Source organism: Episyrphus balteatus, chromosome 3, assembly GCF_945859705.1.
Source record: "Episyrphus balteatus chromosome 3, idEpiBalt1.1, whole genome shotgun sequence".
NCBI lineage: Eukaryota > Metazoa > Arthropoda > Insecta > Diptera > Syrphidae > Episyrphus > Episyrphus balteatus.
Window position 1 is genome coordinate 107,174,789 of NC_079136.1, and position 17,599 is coordinate 107,192,387.

Genomic DNA, 17,599 nt, shown 5'->3' on the forward strand with positions numbered 1-17,599 from the left:
AAAAGTACAAAATTATCTTCAGTGAAAGGGTTTTTTTTTTTCAAGAAATGATGAAATTCGGAATTAGTACCACAAAAACTGGGAAAAAATTCTTACACTAATGAAAATTGGTAAAAATGTTTCATTTATAAGAGAAACCAAGAACCTAAAAAGTCTATAAAGGGTGTTTTTTTGGGAAAATAGGGAAAATCCGCGTCAAATAAAATCAATGGTATAAAAGGTACCCTCACGAAATTCAATTAATATGTTCTCTTTTTCATAAGGATTAAGAATAAAAGAAATCTATAAATTTTTTTCATGTGAAGGGGTGTTTTTTTAGCTGTAGAAAAAATATGGGTATATTTGGAAAAGTGTGCAATACTAGAGTAGTACTAGTGGTACCCTATTGAAATTCAGGAATTATGTTACTTTTGAGATAAGAAACAAGAATCTAAAGTGTCTAAAAACTTTCAGGGTGTTTTTTTTTAGTGAAAACAAAAATGATGGGTCACCCTAATGAAATTTGGTGAAAACTTTTGAGATAAGAAACAAGAATCTAAAGTGTCTAAAAACTTTCAGGGTGTTTTTTTTTAGTGAAAACAAAAATGATGGGTCACCCTAATGAAATTTGGTGAAAACATTGAATTTGGTATATAAAGCAAGAATAAAGCGTTTTCAAAAAAAAAAAAATTAGGTGAAGAGACAGTAAAATCTGTAATTGGTCCCAAAAAGCCAATAATTCGTGTAAAACGTCTAAGAACTTAAGTATAAACGTTTAGTTTGTCATCAAAACAAAAAATAAAATGCATCATTGGCTTTTTGGGACCAACTACACATTTAACTGTCTTTTCAAAAAAAATCACCCTTTCACATAATTTTTTTTTTAGATCAAAAGTGTTTGAAAATTGACAGCCTTTTATGTTTTTGTACTTAGTTCTGAAAAGGTAGGGCCGATTTTGTTGCACCCGCGATCGCACTTTGAAGCCTTCCTAGTGACGATTTACTTATTTAATTTAAATTTTATAGCTAAATCAAAAATAAACAGGTTGTAATGTACCCTTTCAAGTTATAACTTGTTTTTTTGTGTAGGCTATAGGACCTATAGCCTACACAAAAAAAAAACAAGTTAATTTATTTAACAAAGGTCACGAAAAAAGGAATAACAGTTTACTTTCAAGTTATAGTTTAATTAAAATATCTTTGTATTTGTTTGTAAATGAATGAGTATAAATGTTGTACCCTCGATAATGGAATTGTCCTCAATAGGAAACACATTGAAAAAAAAGTAAAATTAAGAAAAACATATAAATCGTGTTCTATACTTCTTCTTCTTCTTTTTAATAATGTCCGTCTTTTTAAATAACAAAAAAAAAATAGATCAAATCTGTTTTTCAAACTTAAAAAAAAAAAAAAACATGTGTGCAATTCAGTGGCGTAGATAGCTTTTCGCTAAGGGGGGGGATGGATTTAGTTCGCAATTTGTTTTAAGGTTTTAATAATGTTTCTTCGTATTGTTTTTATTCTCTTTAAATTTGAGAAAGTTCTTTCGGTGGTTGACGTTGAAACCAGCAGTGTAACTTATATCTTTAATAAAATATATATGGGTACTAGGAAAACTTTCTTCGGGGCAGCTATCGAGGGCTTTCAATGAGTTCATAGAGGAAGTATTATTCCTTCTGATAAAATATCTTTTCTGAGTTTTTAATTCTTCACACAGAGAAAAATATGACCAGGACCACCTAAAAACTAACAGATTTTTTTATTGAACTGTTTTATGAAGAAACCTTATTAAAATCAGCAATTAATTATTAAATGTTATTTTCATGGAGAAAATCTTTTTGAAATTTAGTAAAAATTTCATAATTTCAAATTTTTCAACTTGGCACTAGAACAAAAATTGTGACCAATATTTCTATAGTGAGTTGGTATAGGTGGCAGATGTGCGGCTAGAGAGTTAAGGTCTTCAGTTCGATCCCCGACATGATCGTATTTTTTTTTTCTTGGTAAGACCCTACAAGTGCATATTTTAAGATAATGAAAACCCGATTGTTAAAATAATATTTCCTTCTTGGATGAAAACCATAAGGAAATCTTATTGTTTTTGTTCTATTTTACGTGGTCTTGTTTTCTCGGTGGAAGAATAGAAGATTGTCCTGCAGCCAAATGTTTGGTAAAACTCAACAGTTTCATTAAATTCTTTAGCTGCTTCGTCTATTTCAGACGAAGAATTCTTGGAAAGAACCAAAATCCTTTCTAGTATGTTTTCATGGTTTCTAAATTTTTCTTCAAGGCCCATTATTTAGAAATCGAGAAAAAGGTTGAAAACAGTAACACGAAAATATTCTTTTCTGTATTTTGAACCGAAGGGTTCCAACGATTCTTTTGTCGCTTCACTATTCTCTTATGTTTGAAGCCTATGTCAAGGACTTCAGTTATTTTTTTTTTTTTTTTTTGGAATCTACAAACACTTTCGAAAATGAGTCGTCTTCTGCCCGTTTAATTTTTAGTTGATCCCTTAAATCTTTGGCGAGATCCAAAGCTTGGGCCAATTCTAAATTCACTCTTTGAAACTCCGACTTAATGGCAACGAGAGTTGGTAAACCATATTTATAACCTTTAAGCTAATCAAAAACTCGAAATCCATAGCGTTTCTTTAACTTATTTGTTCATGAATGGTTATGTTGTACAATTATCGATCCCAATCAATGGGGGGGATATATCCCCCTGATCCCCCCCTATCTACGCCACTGGTGCAATTCACACGTGGAAGAAGTGAATTCTTCAACAATTTTGATTGTTACCTTTTTATTGTTTTAGATCAAAAGATATAACATGTTAAAAAAAAGAACACCTTTTAACCGTTAGATACCTCTGGATTGTGAATATTAAATTAATACAAATAAAGTCCTAGTCATTACCTGTCTATGGTTAAAATTTCATTCATCTATTAAAATAAAAAAAGATTTAATTAAAAAACCGTTAAAACGGTTCCCCATAATTTGGTCAAAAATAATTTGAGGTCTCCCACATGCCTGCGCTGCGTATAACCAACACCTATTTGTCTAATAAGTTTGAAATTTTTCAAATTTTCAGAAAAATCCATGAAAATAAAAAAGAACTCAAAACTACACCTAAAATATGTGTTTTTCAAAAATTCATACAATCAAAACGTAACGCTTTAGAAAAAAATCCGTATTAGAGCCCCCGCAAACTACAAATTTTCTATCGGCCCACAGTTGGAAATGTATGAAAGTGCGTACACTACAACTTTTAAGTATCGGCCGATGAAAATGTTTGTTTGATCGAAAAAAGTTTGTTTTGCTGCACAATTGCCTTCAAACTAAAATTCTTCCTCCAAAGTGGACTGGAGCCCAACCCGACTAAACTATCGGCCTTTAGAAAGTCTGTAGTGTGCGGGGACTCTTAGACGCTTAATTTTTGTTCATTAACTTTTTAATGACACTTTTGAAATTATAAAAAAATGTTCCCTATCTATAATAACCACTTTGTCAAAGTTCTACTACCTACATGTTTTCATTTAAAAAAAAACCTCTTCATAATTTCGTTTTGAAATTTTTAAGAATTTGATCAATACCGTTCAATCATTTGATCAATACCGCAGCCGTTCTATTACGCCAGTCAAGTTTTATTGCAAGCACTTAATTTGATCTTTGTAATCAGATATAAAATCGAAAATGTATCCGCGATGACTTCAGAAAATTAAAGAAAAGATGAATTAATAAAAAATTAGCTTAAATGAATGAACGCTTAACCCAGCTAGCCTTGACATATACCATACCTATCCTTAAGGTCGAAGATCGGATTATAAGAACTCGAGCTATAAAGCCAATCATATTTCTTGCTTTTTTCTATTTACAAAAACAACAGCAAATTATTATTTTTTTTTTTTCCCGTAAACGACCAACTCTCCTGCACCTGATTGATTGATTGATATTTGGGGTATAGGATGTACTGCGACCTGTAAGATCTATTGTACCCCCCTATTAAGCTAAATGAGTTAGTACCTCATTTTATAGCTCCTCCTCTAACCTAATTCCTTTCATGAAATTGATTATTTGGGGTATTTTCAAAGAGTGCAGTTTATCCTCTTCGACTTGGTAGTGACCCATGTGTTTAAATCTTTGGTGTATTAGTGAATTGCAACTACCCAGGATGTGGTCTGGTATTTCTTCTTCATCGCTACAGAATCTACATATTGCACTATTTACTAAACCCAAAATATGTAGGTGCCTTCTTAACTTACAGTGGCCAGTGAGGAGCCCAGTGATTAACCTGAGATTGTTCCTACTTAGACTGATACATGATTTGAAACGCTCTCGGTTGTAGTTCCCGAGGAGCATTTTCGATTGTCTCAGTTTTGGTAGTTCTGCCCAGTTTTTTGCTCTCCTGGACTCCTCGTCTAGTTTTATTTTGTTTTTAATGACATTTTCTCCTATTTCGCAATACGGTTCGGGTCCCATTAGAGGGGAATTTGCTCCAGTTTTTGCTAAGGAGTCCGCCTCCTCGTTACCCTGGACACCAACGTGCCCAGGTACCCAGTGGAGAGTGACTTTGTTTATTTTGCCAAGTTCGTTAAGTTTTCCTATACACTCCAATACTAGCTTGGAGTTGATTTCATAGGATTTAAGTGCTTTTAGGGCAGCTTGACTGTCAGACATAATGGCAATGTTTTTATTCCGGTGAGTTAATTCGAGGTTTATTTCTGCACATTTTACAATGGCATTTACCTCAGCTTGAAAGATACTTGGGGATTGACCCATAGGTACGGAGAGTTTGGAACCAGGCCCAAAAACGCCTGCCCCTGTACCTTCCGCTGTTCTCGACCCGTCTGTGTACCATTTGATGGTATTTTCTTTAAAAGAGTAGTTGATAGATTCACCTACCCAATCTTTTTTACTACTGAGATGTATATTGTAGTTTTTCACAAAGTTATAATTCGTGACCATTGCATCTCTTGGAAAGTCAAGGAAGTTTTCTTCTGAGGATCTGGACAGGAATTCTCTTTCTCTGTTGCCTATGCATTTTCCAGCCCCAGTTCCTTCCTTGGCAAATCTCATGATAGCTCCCTTAGCAGCACTTTCAATTATAAGGTGAAGTGGAGTTAAATCAAGAATAACCTCCATTGCTGCTGTAGGGCATGTTCTCATAGCCCCGGTGATGCAGACACATGCGAGTCTTTGCACTTTATCTAGTGATTTCCTAGTTGTTGCAAGATCGGTTCTTTTGTGCCAAGCTACCGCACCATAGGTAATTATAGGTCTTACCATCATAGTGTACATCCATCTTAGGATGTATGGTTTGCAGCCCCATGAATTGCTTGCTAATCTTTTACAAATCATTAAGGCTTTCGTAGCTTTACCAGTGGTTATTTCTACGTGTTTGTTCCAGAGGAGTTTACTGTCTAGTGTGATACCTAGATACTTAACCTCCTTCTGTGTTTCTATTACTTCTCCAGCTAACCGTATAGGTTTCATACGGGGAAGAAGTCTTTTTTTGGTAAATGGTATAATTGTTGTCTTGGTAGGATTGATGTTAAGTCCTGCCGATAGACACCATTTCCGAATGTTTTTCAATCCTCCTTGAATAATATCGCAAAGAGTTTCTTCAAACTTCCCACTGGCTATTATTACTATATCATCGGCAAAACCGAGACATCTTATACCTAGGGAAGTTAGATTTTCTAGTAGTTCATCAACAACAATACTCCAAAGCAAGGGTGAAAGGACCCCCCCCCCCTGAGGACAGCCTCTTGTTGTGATGATAGTTTGTACATTAAGACCTGCCCTTACCTCAGCTGTTCTTGTGCTCAGCACCTGCACTCAGCGCAACACCACCAACCAGAACACAAAGAAGAATGAACAGGTGTATATTGCGTAAGTGTGTGTGGTGTGGGTATTGTGAGAGAAAAAGAAAATAAAAAAATATCTTTAGTTCTTTCTTTGTCTTTTTTTTCATAGGAAAGAAGATGAGCGAAATAGATTTTGTGTGCATTTACTGAATGTGTTAAAGCTTTTGAAAAAGCTTTTTTTTTTTGTCGATTTCAGTTTCATATATCATTTCTCTCCATATGAATAAGACATCTGTACAATTTATTATCTGTGCTGTTTTCTTATGACGTTATCACGTAAAATCATCGTCCGTAAACCGGCTTTACACTTTTTTTACCACTTTTTTTCAAATAAGGTCAAGATTCAAGATATTTCTATCAATATGCTTTACATTCTTAAGATCACTCAACTTTAAAAAAAAAAAGTAACAATAACAGAATTTTTTTCGAAAATTTCGAACTTTTCGACATTTAAAATTGTCTACCAATGTGTTTGTCAACGAGTCTTAGTCTGACTTTTTGCGAAGCCACTTTTGGAAGTATTATGTAACAAACGGCGTCAAAAGGTTTATTATACAAATTATTTTTGGTTAGGAATTAAATTTACAAAATTACACAAACGAGTTAACGTTTTTCATTTTTTAAGGCTTTTGGTCGATGTTAACCCATGTTGGTCACACCACAATGCTGCCAAACAAATTTATTTTTATTCAACTAATCAAGACCTTTTTATTCATATGCTTTACAACATTTTTTAGATGACTGGTTTTCTAAAACAAGAAACCAAGACTGGATTTTTTTTTCGAAAATTTCGAATTTTTGACATATAAATGTCTGCCAGTTGCACTGACACTTTTGGAAATATTGTGTAACAAATGGCGTAAAAAATATATTATGCAAATTACTTTCGGTTAGGAATAAAACTTACAAAATAACCCAAACGACTTGACTTTTTTCATTTTTTTTACACTTTGGGTCGAATTTAACCCATGTTGGTCACACCAGTACGCTGCCAGACAAAATGATTCTTTTCTAACTTTCCAAGGGCTTTCTTTATACAGGGTGTCCCATAGTTAAAGTCGAAACTACAACGGTAGATAGTGTAGGTGGTGACAGTTATCAGAAAAATAATAAAAAAAATCGCAGCCATATATTTTGGGAGTAATGGGAATTTGAAAAAAAGTCGAAAAAATGGTCACCCTGTGACGGTTTTTCATGTGCCGTGACTACAAATCTTGATTTTTCTCATTTTTTTCTTTTGTTACGGAACCTTGAATAACCCTGCTATCAAATGCATTCAAAAATTTTAACTCAGCTGCATCAGTTTTAAAGAAAATATTACTTTTTTACCCAACTTAGTACTAAAAAATTTTACATGACTCTAATTCAATGAGCCGTAGTGTAAAAAAAATGCACTACGATGTTTCGGCAAGTTGCCTTAAAAGTTGGTGTGTTCAATTCTCTTTTCAAAAGAGAATTGAACACACCCACTTTTTCTCTCATCATCAGATACTTTCAGAAATAGATTCTGAAAGTGAAAATGGAACTGAGATGGGATTTCAAATCCTTTTTTGAATAATTCGGTTGAGCCTGCTCATCTAACGTCTACAAAACTGAAAGAAAACCTGAAAGACTTAACTGCAGGTAGTATGCTAAAAACGGATTTTTTTAAAAACAATTATTGACAATTTCTGGATAAAGGAGAAGAGGAGAGTATTCTGAGCTGGCAAACGAAGCTTTGCGGTTGTTAGTACACTTCTCCACTCCATACCTATATGTGAAGTCACATTAGCCGTGTTTTATTGGTAACTCAGTACTTAGCTCAGTACTTAGGTAAGCAACAACAAATGATTGCTAAGGATAAACAAAAGTTTTTTATTTGTTGGTTTACAGAGAAAATTTTTTTCTTAACATATACATTTTTTACCCTTCAACAATAAAGGATTATAAAAAATAAATAAAAGTAATTGTTTTTTTGTTATTTAGAGCATAAAATGTTTACTCAGTAAAATACTGAGTACCAATAAAACACGGCTATTCTCTTCAAAATTGGACATTTAAACTATGAAGAGAAACAAACTTAACTTAACGATGTAATCGTTAAAATATCAAAGGTCAATCGAAGACTTCAACATTTATTAAAAGAACATACAAACACATTTGTCGCACTGATAAAATTTCTGTTTTTTGTTTTTTTTTTTAAGCTATTGCATAGGGAGCTAACCAAGAAATTTCGTAACGAAAAATAATTACACCCCACACATAGATAATTCGCTATACGTGTATGTTATGGTGTGTATGTATTTTATTATTTTCTTCTGTTTCTTGTTCAACTTCCTTAAGTCAGACAGAGAGGGTTGTAAAAATTGTGTTAGACAACAAAGATAGGAGTAAGGAAGAAGACCATAAATGCTGTGTCTGCAGAATAAATCAGAAGCAAAAAAAATTATCTGTATTTTCTTTTCTTTTGTTTTCTCTTCCCATTCTTCTGTTTCTTGTTCAACTTCTTGTGATTTGTGACAAGTAGAGCGTTGCATTGCGCTTGCGATATTAAATCAGAAGAGAAAAAGTATTCTTGTGTTTTCTTATTTTTTTTTTGTCTGGAGAAGTTTATGACATGAGATTGTGTGTATGCATGTTTTCAAATGACCTTGTTGTTGTATATGAATTGATAGGTAGATAAAAAAAAACATAATCATTGCTTTTGTGTAGGTAAATAAATTATAATTGCATAAGTCGATAAAAAATGCAATGCAATAGCTTAACCGCGGCAGTCCTCGAGTGACACAAGTCTTTTTTTTTAGCATTATTTGTTTGTGTCAATATTTGGCTTGCGGCCATGACCCCCTTAAAAACTCTTCACGACCCCCCCAGGAGCTCGCGACCAAGCTCCGAGTGGTTCGGCTAGTGAGTTCCTAACTTGCTAGTTTTCTGTGGTATCACAATGGATCCATAAGGATCTAAGTGTGTCGGGTACTTTGCGTGACAACCACTACTAGCCTAGCCTAACCTAGGTATTTTGAAAAAAAAAATCCCACAAATTTCTGCTGTTTTCAATCCGGATAGCAATTTTCCACCGAAAAAAAATATTTTCCAACAAAAAAGTCGAATGCAAATCAGAACAACCGTTTTCAATCTGTACGGATTCAATTTCCGTTTTTTAATTCGAACGAATATTAGAACAGCCGTGAAAATGTCAAATTTGAATTTCTTCGAGATACGACCTTGTAGTTCTCAGGCATCGCGTTAAAACAGTGTTTTGAAACTAATTAAACTGGCAGACAAATTAATATATGAATACAGAACTTACCCCCCTTGAATCTCTGAACAAAATGGCTGCATGATATGGATCCAAAGTACCGTCGCCCCTCAAGCCACGACTTGCCCCAAGCGATGCACGTCGTTTTTCTAAATCAGCAGAGGCACGTCTCATATGAGCACCTATAAAAATGATTAAAAAAAATTGTTAAATCACATTCAATAATTTTTTTTTGTTTCGTTAATAACACTGTGCAAGTTTTTTCAAAAAAAAAATTTAAGACGTCTGCATTATAGACTGTTTCCTCCTATTTCGGACCTGAGAAATCAATAAGCATCATTAGTTTTTCGATTTATCGGTACGACTTCGAACAAAATAATTTTCGGAGAAGTTTTTTTCAATAATTGTATGGATTTTGCACGGTTTAAAGTCATTTTTGATATTAATTCTGCTATTATTAGTTATTTTCTACCAGCACAAAGACAATATAAACAATTTTGAGCAACAATTTAGTGATTTTTTTTAAATGCAAGAAACTTCGATTTTTTGCATTGTTATCGTTTTATTATTTTTTAGTGGTGTAACTAAAGCAAATTACAGATCCGATTCTGATGATTTTTTTTTTTTAACGTCGGTAATTAAAAATACTTTAAACTCTATGGTTAAAAATTGCTGGTGTTGCCGTTTTGTTTGAATTGTTTGAATTTCATAAATTAAATGATATCAAAAGATTGCCTACATAATTTAAAAAAGTTATATGGGAGTGAGTGGCAAGATTTAATCGGTTAGGCGGTACAAGCAATTTTCTCGAAATTTGACTTCAAACGAAAAAACACGGTTTAACCGTGCAAAATGCTTAAAATTATTGAAAAAGCTTCCACAAAAAATTTTGTTCGAACTCGTACCGATAAATCGAAAAACTAATGATGCCAATCGATTTATCAGGTTCGAAATAGGGGGAAACAGTCAATAGTACCTACAAACGTCTAAAATTTCGACTTGCACAGTGTAATCGGCCAGAATTAAGACTAAGTACCAAGAATATATTATAAATTTTTAATCTCTTCCAACTGACGGCAATGCATATATCGTGTCGAGTTTAAAATAACTAAGATATTAAAAAACACTTTCTTGCATCTTACGAGTTTCAGATCTTGCCACTTTGTTTACCTTCTTTGACAATGTTTTCGTAAATTTTATACGTGGCCTCGCAATCATTCAGAATTTTGTTTCGATTTATCTGGTTTGCATCAAGACTTTTCGATCGCATCCGAAATTTTTCTTGTGGATCATTGAGTGGTGACATGGTGGTGCATACACTAACTGATGAGTCATGAGATTTCCGCGGCCAAATGTGCACTTTTTTGCCGAAAGCCTTTAATATTTCGTGAATTGAATGATGATGGTGGTGAGATTTAGGAGACTTTGGTGAAAAATTCTCGTCTATGCTGATGCTTTTCACAAATCTTCTGTTGTCGAATAGCTGCTGATATTTTGGACTACAGCTTCTATTTTCACCATCCGTTTGTGAACTTTTGTAATCGTCCAGAGAATAGGCAGCACCGACTCGAAAAAATATGGATTTTATTGAAGGGCGTTCATCGCGGCGAAATGGACAAGCACCTGTGTGTGTAAAATACTGCGAATCTCCCTCATAAATGTCATCCAAATCATGTGGAAGGAACCCAACTGGTATAGGAGGAGATTCACAGCCTTCGCTGCGCGTATGTCTACGAATGCTCTGGAAGTTAAGCAATAATACAAAAACATTGATATTGTTAATGCTTTAAAACTAGTTTTAAGTTTACATTGTAAAAGCCAGGGCTGTTACTTCTTTCGAAATAGTTTCGTCGTGTTGATTGTGAATTGCGGCGACAACTGCCGCACTCATATGAACTACGGGAAGCTGTGTTTGATAATAGGAAGTTTCTGTTGGGCATATTCCCATAATCTGGTTTTGGTTGAGGCGGTGAAAATTTTTTCCTGAGACTTTATCTACAAAATAACATAAATAATTAACACTATATATGTTTCTCAATTAAATTGTTTTAAATACCTATTGAATGTTTTAAATTTAAATGCAAATATCTTGAAGAGTATATTACTGAAAATGCTTAAACATAATGGGCCTTACTAATAACACTGTGTAACACTCAAAATATACGCGGACGGAGACCTATCGCGATTTGTAGAGCTAGGTTAGGTTAGGTTATGTTGAACGGGGTGATAATCCGAGTCGATTTACAGAAAAATGCATAAGGCAATATTTGTAGATAATTTTATGACGAACAGATTTTCCATAGACCCCTATTCTGCCGTGCTAAGCAAAAAGGGCGCATATCCATTTTTGGTGGTTTGAGATATATGCATTTTTCTGACAAGGGAAAAGGTTGAGAATTGTAAATGTGCTCAATTTCAAAAATGATTTTAAGCAACTTGTAGTAGGAAAATTATAATTTTTAGTTTACCCAATAATTATATATTGTTTAAGCTTCCCAAATGCGTATCTAATTTTTTTTGTTAATTTTTAGAGATAGTAATAAATGCATTTTTGTATTGAGGAATACAGGGGGTAATATCGTTGTGCTTATCTTCATTGACTATTTTGAGCCACTTGGAATTGAAAATGCGCTGTTTTTAGTTAACATAAATATAAATGAGGAATTGTTTCAGGATGTCAAATATGCCTTAAACTCAATTTTGGATTTTTGGCTCATGCGCCCTTTTTGCTTAGTACGGCAGTATTGACATCCGAGCATTAGGTCACGAGATATATGCGAAAAACTAATTTTCGTGACTTTTGACCTCTATAACTTCTAACGCGGACGCGATCAATGTCGATTTTTCACATCTTCATTACAACGCCGTAACGAAGGTCTATACCAAAATCTTGTGTTGGAATTAGTGTTAGGGGCCTCCCTGAACCATCCTGAAATTTGGATAAATTTCATTATGTTTTTCAGTGGCAAGGACGAGACGTCATCTAACTCATCGAAGAAGTAATCTCCAAGAGTTGTTTTCCTACTTTTTGCTAAACTGGGGCATTCACACAGGAAGTGGTATGAGCCCTCCTCCGCCTCTTCGTCTTGACACCCTCTACATAAGTCTGATGAGACAATACCCATTCTACTCATGTGGGTTCCCATTGAGTTGTGACCTGTAAGGATACAACTGAGGCCTGCTTAGCTTAAGTATGGTTTCAGTTTTGTTCTTAGAAAGGGTCGGCCACAGATTTCTTGAAACACGACAGGTTTCAAGAGCTGACCATTTGTCGTTTGCAGAGTTCAAGAAGCTTTGCTTTATTCTGCTTTTTTCGTGCTCCATTGGCATAAGCACCCATGAAACGGTCAAGTGTTGGTCCTGTTTTGGCCAATTCATCTGCCCTTTCATTCCCCTGTATATCACGATGTCCTGGGACCCATCGAAGGGTAACTATGTTCGTTATGTTTAGGGACCTTAGTGTATTACGACACTGGTCAACTAGTTTGGACTTCGTGACAATAGAGGAAATGGCTTTAATTGCAGTTTGGCTGTCTATGAAGATATCAATATTTTTGTCCTTTAAGTTGAGTGCGGAGAGTATGTTAGCTGCTTCGCGAACTGCAAAAACTTCCTCTTGAAAAACACTACAGAAGTCAGGGAGTTTCAGTGATTTGTTTATGGGAGGGTTATCTGAAAAGATGCCTGACCCTACGCCTAGGTCTGTTTTAGACCCGTCAGTGAAAACCGAGACATGATCTGCAATAATGACCCTGTTTGACTCCCAGAGTTCCCTTGTTGGGAAGTCTGTCAGCGCTACTGGGTTGAAATCATTAAATGGAAGAGTATAGTCTGTTTGAATGTTACTTGCAACATAGTTCATTATTATTTTATGACCCAAGTGGCCCCCTTTCCAGTTCTTGCCCTCCTTCAAACGAAGGGCTCTTATGGCCGCCGATTCTTTAGTAAAAAGGTCGATCGGGGCAAGTGAAAGGAATGTTTCTAGGGCTGATGTGGGTGTAGTTCTCATGGCACTAGTGGTACCTATACACGCAAGTCTCTGAATTTTGGGCATAGTTTTAAGGTTGACTGTTTTATCTAGGGCTGGCCACCAGACCAGGCATGCATACGTCAGAATTGGCCTTATAATGGCTGTATACATCCAATGAATTGTTTTGGGATTGGGCCCCCATTTTTTACCAAAAATTCTACTACAGGTGTAAAAGGCAATCGAAGCTTTCTTTTCACGTTGTTTTATATTTTCTTTCCAATTAAGTTTTCTATCGATTATCAACCCAAGATATTTAGATTTACCAGTAATGGTGAGAGGAGTCCCATTTATTGTGGGAGGGTTAATATTTGGGATATTTCTTTTTCTAGTAAATAATACTAGTGCTGTTTTAAGTGGGTTTACATTGAGACCGCAGCCTGTGGCCCAGTTGTTGAGCTTGTTAAGGGCTGTTTGAAGAAGATCTCGCAGGGTCGGAACAAATTTTCCCGAGGCCATGATGATAATGTCGTCGGCATAATCCACAACTTTTACACCGTTTTGGCTAAGCTTGGTTAAGATCTGGTTAACAACTATGGTGTTATGGAGTTTTTAAATAACGTTTCGTAATCAGTGCAACTAGCTCTACAAAACGTAATAGGTCATAGGATAGAACAAAATGCTGAGCTTTTACAAAATGCTACCAATAAACAATTTAACCTTTTCACTAATCTAGTCTAGTTTCTGTTTTTGAGAAATATTATATCTAATTTATATCCTAGTAGCTTATTATGAACAAAAGTATTATTAAAATATAAATTCGAATTAGCCTAGTGGACAAGGCGATAGCCTTTTACTCCACAGTCCTAGGTTCAAATCTGGAGATAGTTTTTTTTTTAATTTTTTTTTTTTTTTTTTGTTTATTATTAGTGGAGTCAAATTAGCTTTATACCTCGGAATCCAGGGAAAGTCGATGCATCTGAAAAACGAGTATAGGGCTGCATTATAAAAGGGTCAAATAAGAAAGTTAAAAAAAAAAATTTCACCGCTCTCGATTACAACAGTTTTTATGGACCGTTTACTGTCATTCCGTACGCAAGCGTCAATCGGAATTGCTGTCTTATTTTAGATTTTGATCAAACTTTGTAGGGATGTTCTCTAGGACTGTAAGGAAGCAAATCCATGATGATTTAATTTTAAGTTGCGTGGTTTCCCCGCTACCCGCATTCGAACTTTTTCAGAAGGTCATTTTAATGTTATTATAGCTTTGCGTCTACTAAAGATATCTTTTTGTTTGAAACGCCATTTTAAAGCTTAAGAGTAGTAATTTTTGAATATATATTAAAAAATTACGTAATAATTATCCCTGAATAAAAAATAATTTTTGAAAAACTGGTAATTTTGCTGATTTTTCATGGTTTTTGACTGGCTCCAGAACCTTGGCTATTATATGTAGGAAGCTTATACTTACCAAATATTAAATATAGATATTTTTCAACAAAATAAATCTAAAATGAACTCGATGGCTGTACTCCTTATGCAAAAATTTTAAGTTCAAAGTTTTGAGTTTTTTGAAAAAATATTTTTTTATACTATGATTTTTTACGATTTGACTAAACATAGAAACATGAAACTAACAGTGTGTTAAGTTGAAACTTTTAACTTTAAGTCCTTTAAATAAAATTGTGTTATTTTCATATCTTCTTAGTGTACCGCTTGTTTGAAAATTCGCAAAAATGCTAAAAAGCCAAAAAAAACCCCTACTTAAGGCTATGATTGCACTATGTTTGATATAAGATAGAAGCATGAAATTAATAGTATATTTAGTTCGCACTCTTAGCTTAACACACTGTAAGTTTCACATTTCTTCGTTTAGTCAAATCGTAGAAAATGACAGTATAAAAATTAGCTTTTTTAAAATACTCAATACTTTGAACTTTAAATTTTAACATAAGGAGTACAGCCATCGAGTTCATTTTAGATTTATTTTGTTGAAAAATGTCTATATTTAATATTTGGTAAGTGTAAGCTTCCTACATATAATAGCCAAGGTTCTGGAGCCAGTCAAAAACCATGAAAAATCAGCAAAATTACCAGTTTTTCAAAAATTATTTTTTATTCAGGGATAATTATTACGTAATTTTTTAATATATATTCAAAAATTACTACTCTTAAGCTTTAAAATGGCGTTTCAAACAAAAAGATATCTTTAGTAGACGCAAAGCTATAATAACATTAAAATGACCTTCTGAAAAAGTTCGAATGCGGGTAGCGGGGAAACCACGCAACTTAAAATTAAATCATCATGGATTTGCTTCCTTACAGTCCTAGAGAACATCCCTACAAAGTTTGATCAAAATCTAAAATGAGACAGCAATTCCGATTGACGCTTGCGTACGGAATGACAGTAAACGGTCCATAAAAACTGTTGTAATCGAGAGCGGTGAAATTTTTTTTTTTAACTTTCTTATTTGACCCTTTTATAATGCAGCCCTATACTCGTTTTTCAGATGCATCGACTTTCCCTGGATTCCGAGATTTTACAAATTTTATGTCTAATTTGACTCGACTATATTTTTCACAAGAATATTCGGTTTTGATAAATAATTTATCAATAATAAACCATCATTTTGGTTATTTTACCATTATTTTGGTTATTTTACCATCAACAAAGTCACTTTTTATTTAGTGCTCGACTTTAAATTTTGATATTTTGCTAACGACTAAACTGGAGATTAAATTCATTATTGGTATGTGGAGGTTCGTTAAGAAGTTTCAGGAGTTGGTGCTTCCACTGTGGCCCCATTACAATTTGGTTCAATTTTGACTGGGGCATCCATGAGAAAACCATAATATAAGTTTCGATGTATAGAAGTCGTTTTTTTTTTATTAAAATGATTATATTCAATCAATTAAGGGGTAATAACACTTTGTAAGCACAAAATCGAGTGTAATTTTCATCAGTGTATAAAACAAAGGGGAAACATTTTTTTCTTTTGGAGTTTGTTTAGTTTGTTTAAGTATATCAATAGGTAACAGAATAGGCTAATGTTAAAATTTGCAATGATGTGAAATTTTGTAAATGGCAGCGTAGTTCAGGATGATCGCAAAATTCTGTGCTCCCATCGGGCGACCAACTAACTCGTACCTAAAGTCCTCTCTCAGAAAGCTATTATCTTCGAAACGATGCAGCTATGAAAAAGTATATTTTAATCTTTTTATGGAAAACATCATGGGCTATAAAATAAATTTGAAATATTTTTCAAAAACTGCATTTTTATTTTTTATTTTTGTTCAAATAATTTTTTTTTTTTTAATTACAGCTCTGATAAAAACTTAATTGAAATATATTACCTAACAAAAAACACATAATCTACACATGCTATGAAAATTTGTTTAGATAACACTGACCATTTGACGAAAATAGACAAAAAAAAAGATATTTCTATATATACCACTCCTTTAACACGATAAGAGTTACTAAAGCATATCTTCAGCTATTTTGTGGAAAGCGTTATATTATATGATACGAATTAAAAATATATGTCAACAAACTCATATTTTAGAATCATATATAAATTCGCAATTTTTGAATTTTGACCAAATCAAAAAATTTTTTTTTTTCTTTTTGAAAGACTACTTTAAAAAAAACAAAAAATGTAGTAATATAAAGGAGCACAATATCTACCAGTTTTTCAAAGATAACTTATTGATAACTCATATTTTAAGAGTAATATGCAAAAAACCTATATTTTCGACATTTGACACGTTTTAAAACCAAAAAAAAAAAAGTGTCATATTATTTTTTTTAGGGAATTACAAAACATATAAGTCATCCATGTACTTTTTTTGATAGCATCTCCCGTTTCAATGTTATATATGAAAAACCTAAATTTTCGACATTAAAACTTGAATAACTTTTTATGCACACATGGGACTTTTGGGCACTTTTGGCATTTTACTTAAATCGACATTTAAATGCTCTGTACCAATTTTCAGCCCTATGCGAATTATTTCTGGGTTGAATGTCTAATTTGTCTGGACTATAAATGTACGAAGTACAGACATTTAACAGCACGGGCAACTGAAACCATTTGGCTGAGACAACACAAGACAATGACACCAGAGAGCGACAGATAGACACAAAGAAAGAACATATAACATAGAACTACGTGGCACAGAGGAGGAGACATAGTTGAAAATTGTCTCATATTATGGCACAGGTGGCTTCAGTTAAGCTGGCGATTTAGAAAAAACTTCTGAGCCGACCGTTGGGCTCGAACCCACGATGTTTGGCTCTAAAGTCATCCATCTATTCCTCTGTGCCATGGCCTCCGTTTAGGCTGTATCATCGTATAGACCAGTGCCGATGCCTTCAAAAACATTAAAAAGTACAAAAAAATCATAGTAGGATGAAACCCATTGGAAAAGGAGGGGAATATGATAAGAATGAAAGGAAAAATAAATTACGGGCGAGCCGAGTTCGGGAAGTGGGTGGGTTGAGTTTTTAATGGTAAAAAATGGTGTATCTCGTTTTCCGGCAAAA

General features: G+C 33.9%; 1 protein-coding gene across 4 annotated transcripts in view; it reads right to left on the reverse strand.

Annotated features, from left to right (window-relative positions):
* Positions 1–17,599, reverse strand: part of LOC129914492 (uncharacterized) — a 487,839-nt gene that overhangs the window by 107,183 nt on the left and 363,057 nt on the right. For all 4 annotated transcript variants that reach the window (XM_055993781.1, XM_055993782.1, XM_055993780.1 and 1 more), the window contains one exon: positions 9,138–9,268. In XM_055993781.1, the coding sequence (XP_055849756.1) occupies positions 9,138–9,268 (131 nt within the window). The remainder of the gene's footprint in view (positions 1–9,137; positions 9,269–17,599) is intronic.